This window comes from Manacus candei, unplaced genomic scaffold (assembly GCF_025592945.1).
Source record: "Manacus candei isolate 608988 ecotype Guabito, Panama unplaced genomic scaffold, ASM2559294v1 h1tg000082l, whole genome shotgun sequence".
Classification (NCBI taxonomy): Eukaryota; Metazoa; Chordata; class Aves; order Passeriformes; family Pipridae; genus Manacus; species Manacus candei.
In genome coordinates this window covers 2,426,914-2,443,421 of record NW_026138130.1, presented here as the reverse complement: position 1 = coordinate 2,443,421, position 16,508 = coordinate 2,426,914, and the positions used below count along the sequence as shown (strand labels likewise).

The window sequence follows — 16,508 nt, the reverse complement described above, 5'->3', positions numbered from 1 at the left end:
TGTTGGATTAAGTGGATAGTTTATACCACTCTTGGCATTGGTGGTTTTCACTTTTCAGGCTGTTTGCCTCCTTTCTGGCATTAGGCAAGAGATTTCTTTACACAGGAAATACTTTTATTGGTCTTTTGGAGTATTTTATTCTCTGTTTCATCTTTTGTGAAAGTTCAGTTTGGTGGCAATGCCACAGCACAACCAGTAAATCACCCTAAGACTGTCTTTTTCCCTTTCTTTTAGCCTGCTGTCATAACACTGTTGTTGGAGAAGATCCCTGAATTCTTTTTTGACGTGTGAGTATAAACTGGCCTCTCTCTGCCTTGAAATTAAATTTCTTTTGGACAATCACCAGTTGTTTGACTTTAACTGTTACTTCAAATTTACCTGAATGACTGTTTGCACTTATGTGGTTTTTTTCTTCATACATGTGTAAAATTATATGTGAGGCACCATGACTCCAAATTTGTGGGTGCATAAAGCAGAAGACAAATTTCCAGAAGCACCACAGGCACACCCTGTGATTGATTGTGGTTTTTGTGGCTACTGACATAAGTTTGGGAATTATTTCAGCAGAGAGACTATGGAGTGTCTTGTTATTCAAAGAAAAGATAAAAGTGGCTGGCAGAGTTTTAGGAGGCTGTGAGATGCAAACAGACCTCCTTTTAAAAATGCAGATTGTGCTCAAACAAAGAAAATTGAAGACACATCTGTTTGATTTTTGAACATAGGACATCATAGCAGAGTGAGAGATCTTGAAGCACAACACAGGCAAGACTTGGACACTTAAGCTCTTCTCCCGTTGTCCTATGCTCACTATGGAGTTAGTGGAGCAGGTCAAGGGGCAGAAAAAAGCTGAGACTGTTCCTGACACAGTATTTGCTCCAGTGCTGAGTATCAAACAGGATAAGCTGCACAGAGGTTGAGTCCAAGAAATTGTCTCATAATGAAATCTTGTTTGAGGAAGGTTTAACACAGACAGTCACAGGGACTGAACTGTTTTCACCTAAGAACTCTAAAGGATCTACATAAGCTGTTATTAATTGCACTGGGAATTCTTAAAAATGGGTGTTGTTACACTTGTGTCCTGTCAAACTGTAAGAAGAGTGAAGCTTTTTCTATGTATTAATGACCAGTTAAAAATGAGGTTAGTTGCTCTTGCTGACCAGCAGCAAAGCTTTTGAGTCTGCAGGTCTGACTAATCTGTGCCATTTTCTGCTGGTTTAGCGTGGGCACCTTCGGAACAAATTTCCCCCGGCTCATTGTCAACCAGTTTAAGTGGCTTGACAGGCTTCTTGACAGCCAGGTGAGTACCAATGGTGTAATCACATGTATGCTTTTTCCAAACAACTTCTGGAATGCCTGTCAAGTGGGATTAGATCAGTTATTATGCTGTGAGAGCTGGTATTGGTTTTATATTCACATGCTGAAGCAGAGATTTATTTTTTTTCTGTTTTGTTATGGTTGCCTTCAGTGACTTCTGAACATCCCCTTTTACTATTTCTCTTCTTTCCTTGCTTTAAGTCTTTTACATCAATTTCTATCTGTATATATATTCACACAGGTGATCCTGTTCTAAAGATGTTGCTGGCAGGAAGTTACAGTGTCCTCTTGTTTAATTTTAACAAGATACTGGATACTCACAAACATTTGGGGGTGGTTCTTTTCCTTCTTTTCCTAAGTCAGTCAGGTTTACTTTGGACTAGAGGGCTGTTACTGGAGAGTCCTAGAATTAAGTGAATCAGGAAATTGTACTAAACACTGGGAAGCTTGCTGTTGTGTTTCCCAGTTTCCTTTGCTCCCCAACATCATTATATCCTACCTGTAAAATACCATTGTTCCACAAAAGTCTGTGCTGTGCTTCATGACTTACAGTGGGATGATGAGTTAAGGGACAGTTGGCAAAAATCCAGACAGGTGTTGGACTGAGTGACCTTATGAGCAGAATGTTGTAGTGCTGATGAACTGCTTGCTCATGTTGAGATTGGTGCCTTTCACCTGCTCTTGTCTGCAGGATCTCATCAAGAAGTTAATGCAGATGATCAGTGTCTCTCCAGTACCAATCCAGCATGATATCATCACCAGTTTACCTGAGATCCTGGAGGATTCCCAGCAAAGTGAGGTTGCCAGAGAGCTCAGGTACAGATGATTTTGGTTGGTTGTTTTTTCCCCTTGCACTCAGCAGAAAAGCACAAGGTTCATTAATGCAGGTTGCTCTGGGACTGACTGAAGTATTAGGACAGCAGTCTGTTCCTGTTAACATGTATGCTAACATTTGGAGACACCTAGCACTGGCTTGGGATGTTTCATTTGTGCAGTTATGCTCTTAAAGAGACCATAGACAATGCAGCAAAAGACTTTGTATTTAGAGAATGCTCCAAAACTGCTTTTATCCAAACAGTTGTTAAACTCTTGGCTACCTGGATACAGCACAGGTAGAATCCAGTTAAGTACTCACTGCTTTTGCTGGATCAGTCTGTGATCAATCACTTGGATATTATGATTAACAGCTTCTGATTTGTCTTGGACTCTGCTGTAGTAAGGACCAACACTGTTTTTATTAATTAAAAAAAAAAAACAACCCACTTTTTTAATTAAAAAAAACACCCAAACACGGAACATGTGTGCATAAAGCAGAACTTTCTGACTATTTTATGTACTTTTCTCAAGCATATTTAATACCCCAAAGAACTGGAGAACCTAATACCAATAGTTATCCTTCCAGGGACCACTGCCTTAGGCTAGCCCTTACATCTGTCTTTTTTAATAGTGTATTAGTTTTACACAATAATTTTAGTAGTCTTAGTGTTTCTGATTCTTATTATTACACAGATAAAGTAGAACTTCTTTCTAGAAAAAGTTTAAAAGAAACTGAGATGTCGGCCAAAAATGATTAGATGGATTTTGGGAAATCCTTGAGGCGATTAAACACAGGTGCATTCCCTGCATGAGGAGTAATAATTTAGGGAACAAGTTTTCCATAATGCCAGGGACACATGCTGTTGGCAGTTTCAGAGCTTTTTTTTGCAGTGACCACAAAAGCTACTGGAACTGTACAATACACAATGACTTTGTTAAGAGGACCATTTGTTTTCTTTTCCATGTTATCAGTGGCTTACTGAAGCAGGGCAGACGGCTGACAGTTCCAATCCTGGATGCCCTTTCTCGTCTGGATCTTGATGCAGGACTTCTGGCTGAGGTAAGAGCTTTTCCTGAGCAGTTCAGCAGACCCCAGCCCCTGCTTAGAAACATGAGAGCTGCAGCTGTTTGGTCATTCAAAGTACTTTGCTAAATCTGACTCCTGTGGGCCTTCAGAAGTCCCAAACTCCTGAGGTTGGAAAGAGGTCAGAAGGTAACATCTATGAGTGCTTCAGTGAAGAGCAGAGAGAAGTTTTCTGGCTGTTACAATGTGCATTCAGAAATTTCAAACACAGCTGTTTTAGCAAATGCAAAAGCACTTGTCCTGCTCCAGTAAATTTTTACTGCCTGTCTCAAACCTGCTTATTGTCAATAATTCATTGCTTTGAAGTGCAGTGACCAGACTAGACTGTTATATTCTAAGTAAAGGCAGATTGGTGATTAAATAATTAAGTAAGTTTTCTCTGCAGAATGCTGATAAAGGAGAAGAGATGATGATGTGCCTTGTGCCTTTTGGACATGCTGCATTGCTGCACTTCTTGGAGTTGGGCTTCTTATGAATAAAAATAAAATTGGTTCATTTGAGTGCATTAACTAGTGTTTTACATAGTCCCAAAAGGCTGATGCTGCATAACAGGCTGCTCGTCTCCATGCTTTTCCTTTTTGAAAGGCAGTTAACAAATGATGGAGCCAAGCTCTTCTCAGGAGTGCCAAGTGAAGGGACAACAACCACAAATGACAGCCTGGGAGGTTCAGTTTGGACATCTGGAAAAATGACTCAGGGTCTGCAGCACTGACAGAAATTATCAGAGAGGTGGCAGGGCTTGGATATCTTCAAGAGTCAGGAAAACCAGGGCAAGTCTGATCTGGTACCGACAATATTCCCACTCTGAGCAGAGGGCTGGACTATAACTCTCCAAAGATTCCTTCCCAGTAACATGACTACAACTGTGAACCGTGGTTTTCCAGCTGATGGAGCATTGCTCTCTCCTCAGGTGCGACAGTCTGCCATGACCATTGTGCCTTCTGTAAAACTGGAAGATTTGCCTGTAGTGGTAAAATTCATCCTCCAAAATGTCAAGGCAGCAGATGCAGTGGAGGTACAGTATTTTTCTCATACTAAAGGGCCAGTCCGTGTTTTAACAGAGAGAATTTGCTTCATACACAGAGCTGTATGTTTTAATGTCTTCAAGTACAATTTTAATATTGCCAAGAATCCAAGCCAGCCTTGCTGAATTATTTAATATAGGGTTTTTCATACATTGAGGAAACCTCAGCCTAAGCCAGATGAGGTCTGTGATCTGCCCAAACCTTTCAGGGACACCCCTATGCAAACAGTGTGCCTGTGACATGCAAGCCAGTCTGTGCTGATACACTGCAATTCAACAACAGTCAGGTTGGTGAACTTGCATGCCCAGAATTCCTGTGGCTGTCTAATGTCTTGCTCAGCTGCTAAACAGGATAAAAGTAGTTCACAGCAGCATACAGAAGATACAGGTGGGAATTCCATGGAGTAACTCTTGAAAAATCCTTTCCTGCTTTTCTGCATGCATCTGCAACATCGTGAGTGAACAGCAAATTTTTGCTGGTTCATTTTCTAAGTTTAAAAAAAGTAATTGAGCACAGGTCAATACTTATGAATCTTTACAAATACTTGAGGTTTTTGATTTGTAATTTTAGAGTTATTCTGGGAAATTGTGTTTTCTTTTCCTCAGCTTTTTCTGTTCCTCCCTTATATGTCACAGTGATTTGTGCATGGATTTGTATTGTACAGGTGATTTCTGATCTTCGTAAGAACTTGGATCTGTCATCATGTGTTCTGCCCCTCCAGATCCTCAGTTCCCAGAAAAAGATTAAAAGCCAAGTCCAGGCCAGGTACTTGAATAGGTTTACATGATTCTCCAAGGGTAAGATGGGACAAGAGGACTTCAACTCTCCCTTATCTGGTCTCTCTGGCACAATTGGCTACATACATGAGCCTAATTTATCTTATGTATATAGATAAGAGTGTCACCTTTATTCCTTCCTGCTTGGTACTATTATAACATTTGCCAGTCCTTGCCCAGCCAGCTTCCCCTGCCATGGATGTAGTTCTCTTTGAGCTACCTGCATCCACGTCTGCAGGGGGATAAGAAACTTCATTTATAATAATGTTGCTGCCAGTTAATCTGTTTTAAGTTCCCTCCAGTATATTTTCAGTTGATTCTGTGACCTCTCCTTCCACCCTCTTCTGAAACTCCCTGTTGTTGCCAGAGCATTCCCTCTAGAGAATGGCTGCTTCAAGTAACTGCTGTGACTGCTGTGCTGCCTTGTTCCTTGTACAATATTTGCAGAGACTGAGTCTCCTTTCTGATCATTTGCAGTTCTTCCACGAGCCAAGTAACCACCAGCCAGAATTGTGTGAAGCTACTTTTTGATGTGATCAAGTTAGCTGTGAGATTTCAGAAAGATGTCTCTGAAGCATGGATTAAGGTAAAATACATGCTTAAGTCCTTGCTTCCTTATTTATTTGGACTCCTAGGTTGAGCCTGAGCCTTTCTTGTAATCAGATGTGATATCAAAAGACAAATGTTAGCCTTTCATTTTACTGATACAGATTTAATTCTGTTCCAAATTAGCAGTGACTTTTCAGGAGTCTGCTTTCTTCCTCAGTTACCAATTTCACAGTGTTTGCAAGAGGGCTGTGAGGCTTCTCTGTACAGACTCTTGAAGTGCAGGGCAAACCTGGTTCTACATGTTCAGGAGAGTGTTTTGGAAAAAGTAGGTTTTTTTTTTTCTGTCTGCAAGAGAGGAAAGCTATATATCCATATATTGAGACTGAGCTGTGTGAAGCCTTAAGGTGCTTAAAAATGTTCTGCTAGAAATCAATATTGGCTGGTATTGGTCTAATTTTAATTTAAAATTGCACTTCAGTATCAACTATGACACTGTTTCTTGTTCTCAGTCCTTCATTGCTCAGTACCTCAGTTCCTTTGTCAAGCCTGATGTTATTTGAGAATGTCCTTGTTCAAACTCAAATTGTGGCTTGTTTTTTGAATGCTTTCTGGATTCTTTGGCAAGATTCACTTTGCTAGCTTTGATAGGTATCCTACTATAGAGGAGAGAAGTCTGTGACTGTGTCACAGACTTTGGTGTGTACCTTTTTTGATTTGGTTTTGAAATATAGTGTTGTACTGTAGCATAACAGCTTTCTTGTTTGTTTGTTTGTTTGTTTTCTCTCAGGCTATTGAGAACAGCACATCTGTGTCTGACCATAAGGTAATACTTCTCTGGGAGTACCCTCTTCTGCTGGTGTTCTCAAGGGCTTTCTTCATGTTTGTAGATGAAGAGATTGTTCCAGTTGGAGCAGAAACTGCCAGGGATGTTTCATGGATGGTTCTTCTGGTATTTGACTTGTTCCCAGTATAACAACCATCTTTGTAACTCTTGGTTCATCCCTTCTAAATGTCAAGGGACAGAGTTATCCTGCTTTAGTTCTGTCCTGTTGGGCTAATAAGGTTTTTCTGCAGTTGCATCTGTCAGGACTTTCTGAGGTCTTGATTTTCTTCTCAATTTTGACTTCAAGACTTGTAGTTGTCTGGACTGTTTAATCTTTTCAGCATAATGAATGGTGGTTATTTCCTCTGAAAGGTTCTGGATCTGATAGTTTTGCTGCTAATCCATTCTACAAACACCAAGAACAGAAAGCAAACTGAGAAGGTACTGAAGAGCAAAATCCGCCTGGGCTGCATCCCAGAGCAGCTGATGCAGAACACCTTCCAAAACCATTCAACGGTCAGTGCTGGTTCTGCTTTGGGACTCCCTCTTTTCTCTCTCAAAGACTTTGTCACATGATGATTTAACCCTCTGCTGCATTATTTATACCTTTCCAGTTATTTACACTTACTTTTTTTTTAAAAATTTTTGGCCCAGATCAATGCCCTTTTGTAACTGTCACGTGGTTTTTTAGAGACAACCTTTTCTCAGCACTGGATGGACTTTTTATTGTGGTGCAAAATCTCTCAGCCTAAGAGACCTGATCTAGCCCAAGAGCTTCACTGTGTGTTCCAAGCATGCTGTTGTCTCCCACAGTATTTTTAGAAGTTCATATGTTTACATGCACTGTTTTTCAACTGCAATGTTTTATAGGTCTAAATATATATATTTGCTGTATGTATGTATTACCATTACTGAAGAGGTTAATGAAAAAAGGACACAGTGTTGCTTGGGACTTGCTTAGTGTCACCCATAAGTGATATGCTGCTGTGAGCTCTGCAGCTTTGCAGGTTGGCTTCTTGACTAATCTGTCACTCCTTTCTGTGGAGAAGGTTGGAGAAACACATTCTGGTGGGCCTTACCTGCTCGTTTCCCATTTCTGAATGGGGGCAGTTGGAAAAGGTGGGAAAGCTCCTACTAAACTGTGCAAAGCTTTTGGGATGGGCTGTAGCACATGCTTTCTTTGGAGAACTGAGTGTATTGTAAACAAGCAGCAAGTCTTTCATGATGTCTGTATTTCAGGTTATCAAAGACTTCTTCCCTTCGATCCTGGCACTTGCCCAGGTGTTTCTGCACTCTGCACACCCAGCCATCGTCTCCTTTGGCAGCTGCATGTACAAACAAGCTTTTGCAGCCTTTGACTCTTACTGCCAGCAGGTAGAGTGTGATGGGTGGCAGCTGTTTGCTTTGTGTTTGCACTTTCTTCTAGTGTATGGCATGATCCTTTAGGGGGAGAGGATTTGGGGCAGTTGGAAGCCTTCAGAGAGAGGTCTGTGCCATGGAACAGGCCAGGAAGAAGGTGGGGAATAATCACAGCAACACTGGTAGCAAGTGGATCAAGCTGTGTACTCTGAACTAATCACAGATTAGACTTTTAGCTCTGAGTATGAGTTCCTTCACACTTGCTGACATCAGGAAATTTGGGGATTGAAGACAGACAGCTCTGCCGAAGTTTTTTAATGTGTTTGCACTTTTTAGGGCACAATATGTTTGTAATTAAGACTATTTGCAGTGTTGTATCTATATTAGTTATTACTACGAAATTAAGAAATAAATAAAAATTGCAAGTTGGAAAAACCTGAGATGTGAAGACATACTGTGTCATCTGCCACAAGTTAGTGAGTCCAGTAATACTTGGAGATGTTAAGAATTTCAAAGGAGTAGTAGCAATTAGTGGCACAGGAAAGGCCTAGAGCCTAAGACAGTAAGTGGTAGTGGAGAGAGATTCCTGTCCTGAAGTAAACTAAAGTAAGGCCATAAGAACCTTTTGCCAGTTTTGAATTACTGTTGATAAAGATTGTGAAGACACTGGAACTGCTGAAGTTAGAGATGGTGTCCACCTGGGTATGGTGCAGTGTTCTGTATGCCTAAGAAAATAGGGAGGATTTTTGTCATCAGATGTGCTGTAGCAAAGAGCAGAAGCTGTGATAGTGTTCACAGGCAGGCAAAAATTGGGGAAGAGCTGCTTTATGGAATCATGGGAACTTTTAGAACTGAATAAAATTCAGGCTCATGGAGAAAGTCAGTATTGTGGATATTGAGAATTAAAGAGCAAACCAAGAAGGGCTTTAGAATAATATGACTGAGTTTCAGGATGACAGTCTGTACTTGAGCAGCACATCACGTAGGAACAGAGCAACGCAGCCTTTTTTTGGTTGGTATTTCACTCTGGTTCCTCTGGGGGCTTTTTCCTTAGGAGGTTGTGACTGCTCTGGTGACTCACGTGTGCAGTGGAAGTGAGACAGAGCTGGACATTTCCCTGGATGTGCTCAGGGACCTGGTGGTGCTGCACACGGCCCTGCTGATGCGCTACGCTGCCTTCGTGAAGGTACCTGTGTTTCTGGGGGCTTTCTGGATTTAAGGGTCCTTACACCACTTTGCCTCAGGCCCAGAATAGGTCAGTGCTGCTCTGAAACAGAGGTGTTGGAACAACTGGTACCTGTAAAGCTGCCTGGAGAAATGCAGTGGTCAGAAGTGCAAGATGTCTGCTGTCAAAGTGTGAGCTGTAAGACAGGACTGTGTGTGATTTTTTGGCAGGGGAAATTGAGATGGACAATGCTTAAATTGCAGGCATGGAATGATGCCTGTGATGGAGGGAAAATGCTGTCTTTATTAACGTGAACTATTTCAAATACTTGGCAAAAACCTGCCCCCTCTGTGGAATGCCTGTTCTACCTATTGAAACACTGATAGTACTTTACCCAGTATTTGAGTCCTAAGATAAACTCCTGGCAGGGGTGGAAAAAGACTTATGTCCTAAAATTTAAAAGAAGAAAGTACTCAATAGGGAGAAAAAAAATGGACTGTTGACTTCTGAGAATGACAGGCAGGGTCACACCTGCCCAGTCACCTGTTTCCAAATTACTTGCTTAAAATATGCTAAAAAGGCATTAAGATCTACCATAAGAATTTGCAGTGCAATCTGTCACACATTTGATGGGTATAACAGAAAGAAATGGGACTGGCTTGCCTCCTGGCAGAGGGTAGATGTGATAAGGACTCAGGATTGACAGTAGTCCTTGAATGAGGCAACCTGAAATCCTACCCATAATGGAATGTGTTGTCAGAAGTGTGATGGGGAGTTCTTGCTCACAGCAGTCCACTAAGACCTCCTGACCTTCCTCCTGATCTTCCTCCTGACCTTGTTTGCATGTTCTTGTGCTGGCAAATCACTTGCAGATTATGATTTCTACAGGATGATCTTTGATGTGTTACCAAAGCTGGTATGTGAAACACATTAATCAGGGCTCTGGCCACACCTCAGGGCTGGCAGTGTATGACCTGCATCTCAGGGGTGATTGAGACACTGGCCAGTTACCTCTAAAGGTCTGTAGAGCTGCAGGTGCCTGGCTTATTTGACACTGAGCTGAAACCTCTCCAGCACAGAGAGAACATGCAGATCTTAGCATGAATCATCTCCTCTAACAGCTATTTCTTAATCTTAAAACTGGGTGAATTTTCTTGAGGTTGCAAAACTGGTTATTTAATCCTGTCAAACTCGACGCCTTGTTCCAAATCCTGCTTGAGGTTGGCCACTTGTAGAAGAAAAATAATGGCAATGAAAAACTCTGTCAGTGGTAGGAAAACTAGCTTGCCTCTGGAAACAGCTGGACTATTTTTCACTGAAGCACTGGAAGAGGAAATATCCTGAAGATGCCAGCCCAGCAGAGAAAATTCAAACTTTAGATCATCAACAACTTGACTGCTACAGGGCTTGTAATGGAGATATTAGTAAGAAATTCATAATGTTAATTTTGTCAAATACTTTTAATCCTGTAACCAGACCTGTGATAGAAGATAAATAGCTGTGCTATTGTGCTGAGCACTCCTAAAATGCTTAGGGTAGCCAAGCTGTTCTTCCCATTCAACCTCTGATAAAATGAACTGCCATAATTAAGGCCAGAGCAATAGTTTGGCATTTATGTGTATTTAATTTGAATGTAGCTTTTTTGTGCACATACAAAAAAGGTAAAGCAAATAGTCTTCCCTGAGGTTGACAACTGATGTGGTTTTGAGAATATGGAAAGGGATTCTTTGTACATCTGAGCTCATTTGTGGCTTCTCCTACAGACTATTTTGGACTCTACACAGAAACTGAATCCTTGCCAGATCCGAAAGCTCTTCTACATTCTCAGCACGCTGGCATTCAGCCAGAGGCAAGAAGGCAGCTATATTCAGGTAAGCAGAGACACAACAGAAAGTTGTTCAGGCTGTGCATTGGTTCTTTTGCTAGATTAACTAACTAGTGGTCTCATCTATGAACAGTGATTGATGTCAGGATGTCCTTCGGCTTAAAATTCTCTTCTCTCTTAGTGGCTGCAAGCCAGCTTGCAGCTCCAGACTTTTCAGTGACTTATCACAGTGACTGTGCCTTGCATCTTTCCCAGAAAGATCCTCTTTACTTGCACATCTGAGAAAGGTAGAGTTGTTAGAAATGGTGGTGGAAGGGATGGCATCCTCAAATCTTAACATCCCAGTCCAAGTGGGACTGTCACTCACATTATATCAGGGTGGCTGATGCTTTGTCCAGCTGAGCCTCGAAGGCCTGTAAAAGTGTAAATTCAGCAGCCTCTTTCCCAAACTCTGTTTCTCCATCACTTGAAGGCATTCAGAAAGCAGAGTCCAGCTTCTTCCCCGAGATGTTCGTCTTGATTCAGCTGCTTAATGTCTGCACACCAGAGACAACAAAGACCCTCATGTTAAAAGAACTGAACTACCCAGAGCAGAGGACTCTGCTGTGAAGTGGCAGACTTCACACCTTGAGCACAGCAGTGATCGGATAAAGAAATGTCTCAAAGACATTTATTTCACAATGGAGATGTCTGGGTTTAAAATCTTCCCATTCATAAAGTTCAGCTCTTAGAAATAAGGACTGCTTGTCTTTCTTTGAGTCCCTGCATAGTTTGTGGGTATGTTTGCACACACCAGCTTGAGACTATAAAGGAAAACTGCTCTTTCTTCCCAATTGGTCTGTGGCATGTAAAACAGCATGTCTGTAGTCATTTCAGACCTTCCCACTCTGTTCAATTGGAGCTCTTCACTGCCTAAATTTCCAGTTGTGTGGCAGGTTTAGCTCCTTTCTGGACTACTTTCCTCAGTGATTTCCCCACCTCCTACCCCACATCTCTCATATGTGTGACTTGTGAAAATTGCCTTGGCAACACAGGACTGTGCAGCCCAGGAGGACTTGCCATCAGGGAGAAGTGTTCTGCCTGACACCCTCATAAGTTGTGAAAAGAAGGGGAGGAGTGTAAGCTCTAGAATTTATTCTGAGCTGAGACTTGGTAACCGTGGAGATCCAAGGCTGGCAACTTGACTCTGTCTTCCAAGATACCAAAGACTTCGGGGTACATAACGAAAGAAATTGATATCCTGGGAGCCTGCTTCCTCTTTACCTTTTCTGTGTACTTCTGAAACCCAAGTAATTAGACAAAAGTAAAAGCAAGTCACTTTTAATGCTGTTTGCATCCTTACTTAGAGTTGGGACCAGTATTTTCATAGTAAAGGAAACATCAGAATGCACCTTGCTTTTGCAAAACTGTAATCCCAATAAACCATCCCCTGTAACCTTTGGAGATGACATTAAGCAAAGAGACCAATAGAAGTGTGATTGATGTACTCAAGTACCTTTGTGGTGATGTTATCTGTGTCTCTTTTTTTAGGATGACATGCATATGGTGATCAGGAAATGGCTCTCCAGCACAGTTCCCAACCACAAGCAAATGGGGATTATTGGTGCTGTTACCATGATAGGCAGCGTGGCATTAAAAAGGTGAGAGAGAACGTAGCAGAGTTTAACATACTTTCAATTCAGACCAAACCTGGAGTGGAACAAAGTCAGGAATGCATTGCCTTTGAGATCATGCACATACAGCCACAGATATCAGGCTTATGGTGATGAGTGTCAATGGTTTTCAGAAGAAGTGATGACTACAGGTGATAACCCGTGTCTTAACAGCAAAGACATGTGTTCCAGAAACCATCCCTTTCATGCATAATTCTCTAATTTCTGGAGAGAGAGCCCTGTGTGTGTGATGGGTTTTCCTGTCTCTTGAGTGTTGTGCCACAAAAGCAAGGTTATCAATTGCTTTCAGGACTGAAGGAGATGGTTCCTTGGAGAGACCAGAGCTGAACAGTGAGCGTGATGGGCAGGTGAGTGCCAAGAATGGGGCACTGTGGGAGACAGGGAGGGTATGGCCAGCAAGGAGGGGTGTTGGAAACACAGTCTTAACTGAAGTAGTGTGTGGCTCTGGGAACTACCTTTCCTGAGCCTGGATTCTTGTACACTGACTGCAGAGCCAAGAGTCTATTAAAAATGTTTTTGGAGAAACAAAAGTCTATATTAAGATAGGACCTGCTGGTCTTGCTTACTGCTAGTCCAGGACAAGCAACACTGCAGCCATTTAGTGGAAGTCTTCTCTCCAGCTGTTATTTTCAAATACAGAGGAAAGAAACAGGGCAATCTGCTTCAGTGAGCCAAAGGCTTTGCCATCCTCTGAGCTTGGCAGCTGTGCCTTTCAGGCCACCTAGAGAAAGTATTTCTGCTGTACAGGGTTGGCCCAGCCTTGGCCTTTGTCCTTAATTCATGTTGAAGAACCTTCTTCTAGGCTGGCACTCTGTCAGTGGTTGTGGGCAGACTCTTTTGTGTTATTTCATGGGGGAGCTGGGCAAGGACCCTAAAAGGCCCATGTTCCTTCTTAAAAACTGGGTCTTTGCAAGAATGTTCACCATGGACTGTTACTCTAGAGATAAAGCTTTGGATATGCCTCAGAATAAATTAATGTGAAGAGGACTGAAGCCTGAGTTGGATCTTTAACCTTACCCTTTTTGCACACTGTTCTCTCTCCTTTCAGCTGTCTACCCTGCTGGACCTTGTGGGCTTCTGCTGTGAGCAAAGACCAGAAGTCTTGGCTCTGTACTATGATGAACTTGCCAATTTGATTGAGAAGCAGAAGGGCAATTTGGACTTGCAGCTCCTGGTAGGTTATAGAGAAACATGTTCTTCAGGCATTGGCAGGACAGAGTTGATTTGAGGATTTCACTCCAGTCTGAGAACTTTTTTTGTTCTGTAAGAGATTGGTCAGATACAAAAAATAATCTTTCTGCTCTCCTGGCTTTTTTTGATTGTGGCAGATTCTTCATTGTGCTTTAATAGCTTCCTTTATGTGAGTTTTTACCTGACAACAGGGAAGCCTTTTAAAGGAAATTAAGCATGCTGTTAAGATTCATAGACAAAAGTAGAATCTGAAAGAACTTTAAACTTTGCTGAGCAGGTTTTTTCCTTCCTTTATAGGATGAATTTGGAAAGAGTCTGGTGGAGGATTTTCCCAGTGACTTTGTGGTGGATCTCAACCCCACAGTGGATGGGTATGCTAATCATAGATAAAATATTGGTAATGTTTCTGTCACTGAGAGCTGAGGTGGTCAACAAGAGCTTCTCTGTCTTTCCTTGCAGTTCATTCTTGTTCCCAGTGAAGTCCTTATATAATCTGGATGAAGATCAGAGTCAGGAAGCAATTGCTATTAACCTCTTACCACTGGTGTCACAGAGTGAGCTTGGCAGGGTCACTGGTGGAGTGAGTAGCCAAAGTAAAAGGTACTTTGACATTTATCTGTGGGGTGACTGTAAAGGTAAAATAATTGTTTTCATTTGCTGCACTTCACTGCTACAGCCCTGCCTCCCAAAGTGCCTGATAAAGAGCTGGTCAGAGAATTTATCAGTTTGCAGTGTTGTTTTCCTTCTCTTGCTGTTACACATATTCAGATAGGTCTAGAGGCATAAGCTGGTTGGGAACTGTCAGTCTGTTGTGGCTCAGGCTGTTTAGGTGATTGTGGGTAAGTCATGTGGGTAGACTGTGCTAAAACCACAAACATGCAGCCAAAAATGAAATTTGACTGAGAAATAAGGGCATTGTTTTTGGAAAATGGAACAGGAAGCACATAAGAAATAAAAGTAATTAAACAGTAGGGCATCAAAGTTAAAAAGCATCATAGAATCATAGGATCATTAAGGTTACACAAGGCTTTTTTTTTTTTATTTGCAGCTTCTCAGCCTGTGTAATTTATTATCATAGGATTTTGTTGAGATTTCAGTTGTGCTTTTAAAAAGACACAAGTACTTTAAAATAAAAGAAAATATAGCTATTTTACATGCATCTATGGAAAAATGTTCATTGTCCTGAGAATGTGAGCAGTGGCACACTACAAAACTTCCAAGGGAGTTTCTCCACTGGTCACAGCTGTGTTGTGCACAATTTCTTACAGTTCTTTCTGAATTCTTCAACTTTTGGTTTCCACCAGAAATAAATCTGACCCCATTTTTGTTCATTACAACCATTTTTCTGCCCTTATATGCTTTTCCAGAAAACTGGTAATCACCAGTGTTTTATATTTTTTCTCTAACCACACAGTGCATTTCTGCTCTGGGTTGCTGGGACTTGCAAGAAGCAAAATAGAAGGCATAGGCAAGGTGGCCTGGGGAGGACAGAGGACATAATGGAGAAGTGATGGGCATTCTGGAGATACATAAAACACAGGACTCACTCCATTTCTTTTTTTCCCCCAGGGCAGTGTCACCCATATGTCTGTCACCCTGTTTCCGATTGCTGAGGCTCTACACTGCAGAGCAAAACAGTGGAAGCCTGGAGGAGATTGATGCCTTATTAGGTATGGGAAAGGGACTTTGTATGGAGTCTGGCTGTCTTGTTCCTGTCCCAGGTCTGCAAAGACTTCCTGCAGCTGTGGGAAGAATTGTGCAGTTTGGGAAGGAGGCTGAGATGTTCTGTGCCCACACAGTGGAGGAGAGGCAGGGGAGACAACTGGTTTGCCTGGGGATGGAGTGGCTGACAGGGCTTACTCCAAAGAGGCATTGGAATTGATACAGGCTGTGGTGAAAGACTTTGTCCATGCAGAGACCAAAGCATGGGTAGCAAACACAGTTCAATGTGTACTTCTCTTACTCTCTGCCAGGTTGTCCCCTGTACCTGACAGACCTGGAGGTTGAAGGAAAGCTGGACTCTTTGTCCAAACAGGAACGGGAATTTCTCTGCTCTCTCCTGTTCTATGCTCTCAACTGGTTTCGTGAGGTGAGTAGATTGCACCAGTTATGTCCATGTTCTTATGGGCTGCTGCAGAGCTTTGTTTGCAGTCAGGACCTCATTGCACAGCTCATTTGTGTTGTGTTGTGTGCTTACTCAAGACTTGAGAATGTTATTCAGAAAAGAAACAATAGTATAAGTGGGTACAAATCTCCCTAAGTCAGTGAGTTTGGTTTGTGTCTCTAGGTTGTAAATGCCTTCTGCCAGCAACAGGATGCTGAGATGAAGGGGAAAGTTTTGACTCGATTACAGAACATCACAGAGCTGCAGAATGTGCTGGGAAAATGCTTGGCAGGTGAGTATGAAACATTTGTACGTTCTGGGCCTGTACCTGCTGTGAAGTGAAAGGGGTTGTTTTCGACATCAATGGGGGAAGTCTATGGTAACACACACTGCAGTTTTACAATGGCCTAAGAGTTGGTGCATGCAGAGATATTGTTTTCAGTTTGTCCAAGTCCAAACTGCCCTTCTCAATCACCTCATCAGTGAGGAGCACACAAATGACACACTCTAGAGCCCCAAGCACAGGAACATTCACATTTACTCACACAGTTCTCTCCAGTAGTTGGCATTTAGTCCTTGCAGCACATGCCTGCACATACAGATGATCACGAAGTTACACTGAAATACAGATAAGAAAGTACTTGATAAAAAGACAGGACAGTGGTGATCAGGCACAGAGTTCAGCCAGACCAAGATACTGATTGACAGTTCTGACCGGTGATGATAAAGATAATTGGAGCTAAATGCACTGCAGCAGAAAAACAGGGCCATTCACCAGGACAGTGAAATGTATGGTATTTCCTT

At 42.0% G+C, this 16,508-nt stretch overlaps 1 protein-coding gene across 1 annotated transcript in view; it reads left to right on the top strand.

Moving 5' to 3' along the window:
- Nucleotides 1-16,508, top strand: part of FANCD2 (FA complementation group D2) — a 36,041-nt gene that overhangs the window by 5,215 nt on the left and 14,318 nt on the right. Inside the window, exons 7-26 of the mRNA XM_051811302.1 lie at nt 235-287; nt 1,219-1,297; nt 2,006-2,130; nt 3,103-3,190; nt 4,125-4,229; nt 4,904-5,004; nt 5,493-5,601; nt 6,352-6,387; nt 6,760-6,903; nt 7,627-7,761; nt 8,801-8,932; nt 10,675-10,782; nt 12,267-12,376; nt 12,699-12,756; nt 13,458-13,583; nt 13,898-13,971; nt 14,060-14,200; nt 15,170-15,270; nt 15,574-15,689; nt 15,888-15,996. Of these exons, the coding sequence (XP_051667262.1) occupies nt 235-287; nt 1,219-1,297; nt 2,006-2,130; nt 3,103-3,190; nt 4,125-4,229; nt 4,904-5,004; nt 5,493-5,601; nt 6,352-6,387; nt 6,760-6,903; nt 7,627-7,761; nt 8,801-8,932; nt 10,675-10,782; nt 12,267-12,376; nt 12,699-12,756; nt 13,458-13,583; nt 13,898-13,971; nt 14,060-14,200; nt 15,170-15,270; nt 15,574-15,689; nt 15,888-15,996 (2,050 nt within the window). The remainder of the gene's footprint in view (nt 1-234; nt 288-1,218; nt 1,298-2,005; nt 2,131-3,102; nt 3,191-4,124; nt 4,230-4,903; nt 5,005-5,492; nt 5,602-6,351; nt 6,388-6,759; nt 6,904-7,626; nt 7,762-8,800; nt 8,933-10,674; nt 10,783-12,266; nt 12,377-12,698; nt 12,757-13,457; nt 13,584-13,897; nt 13,972-14,059; nt 14,201-15,169; nt 15,271-15,573; nt 15,690-15,887; nt 15,997-16,508) is intronic.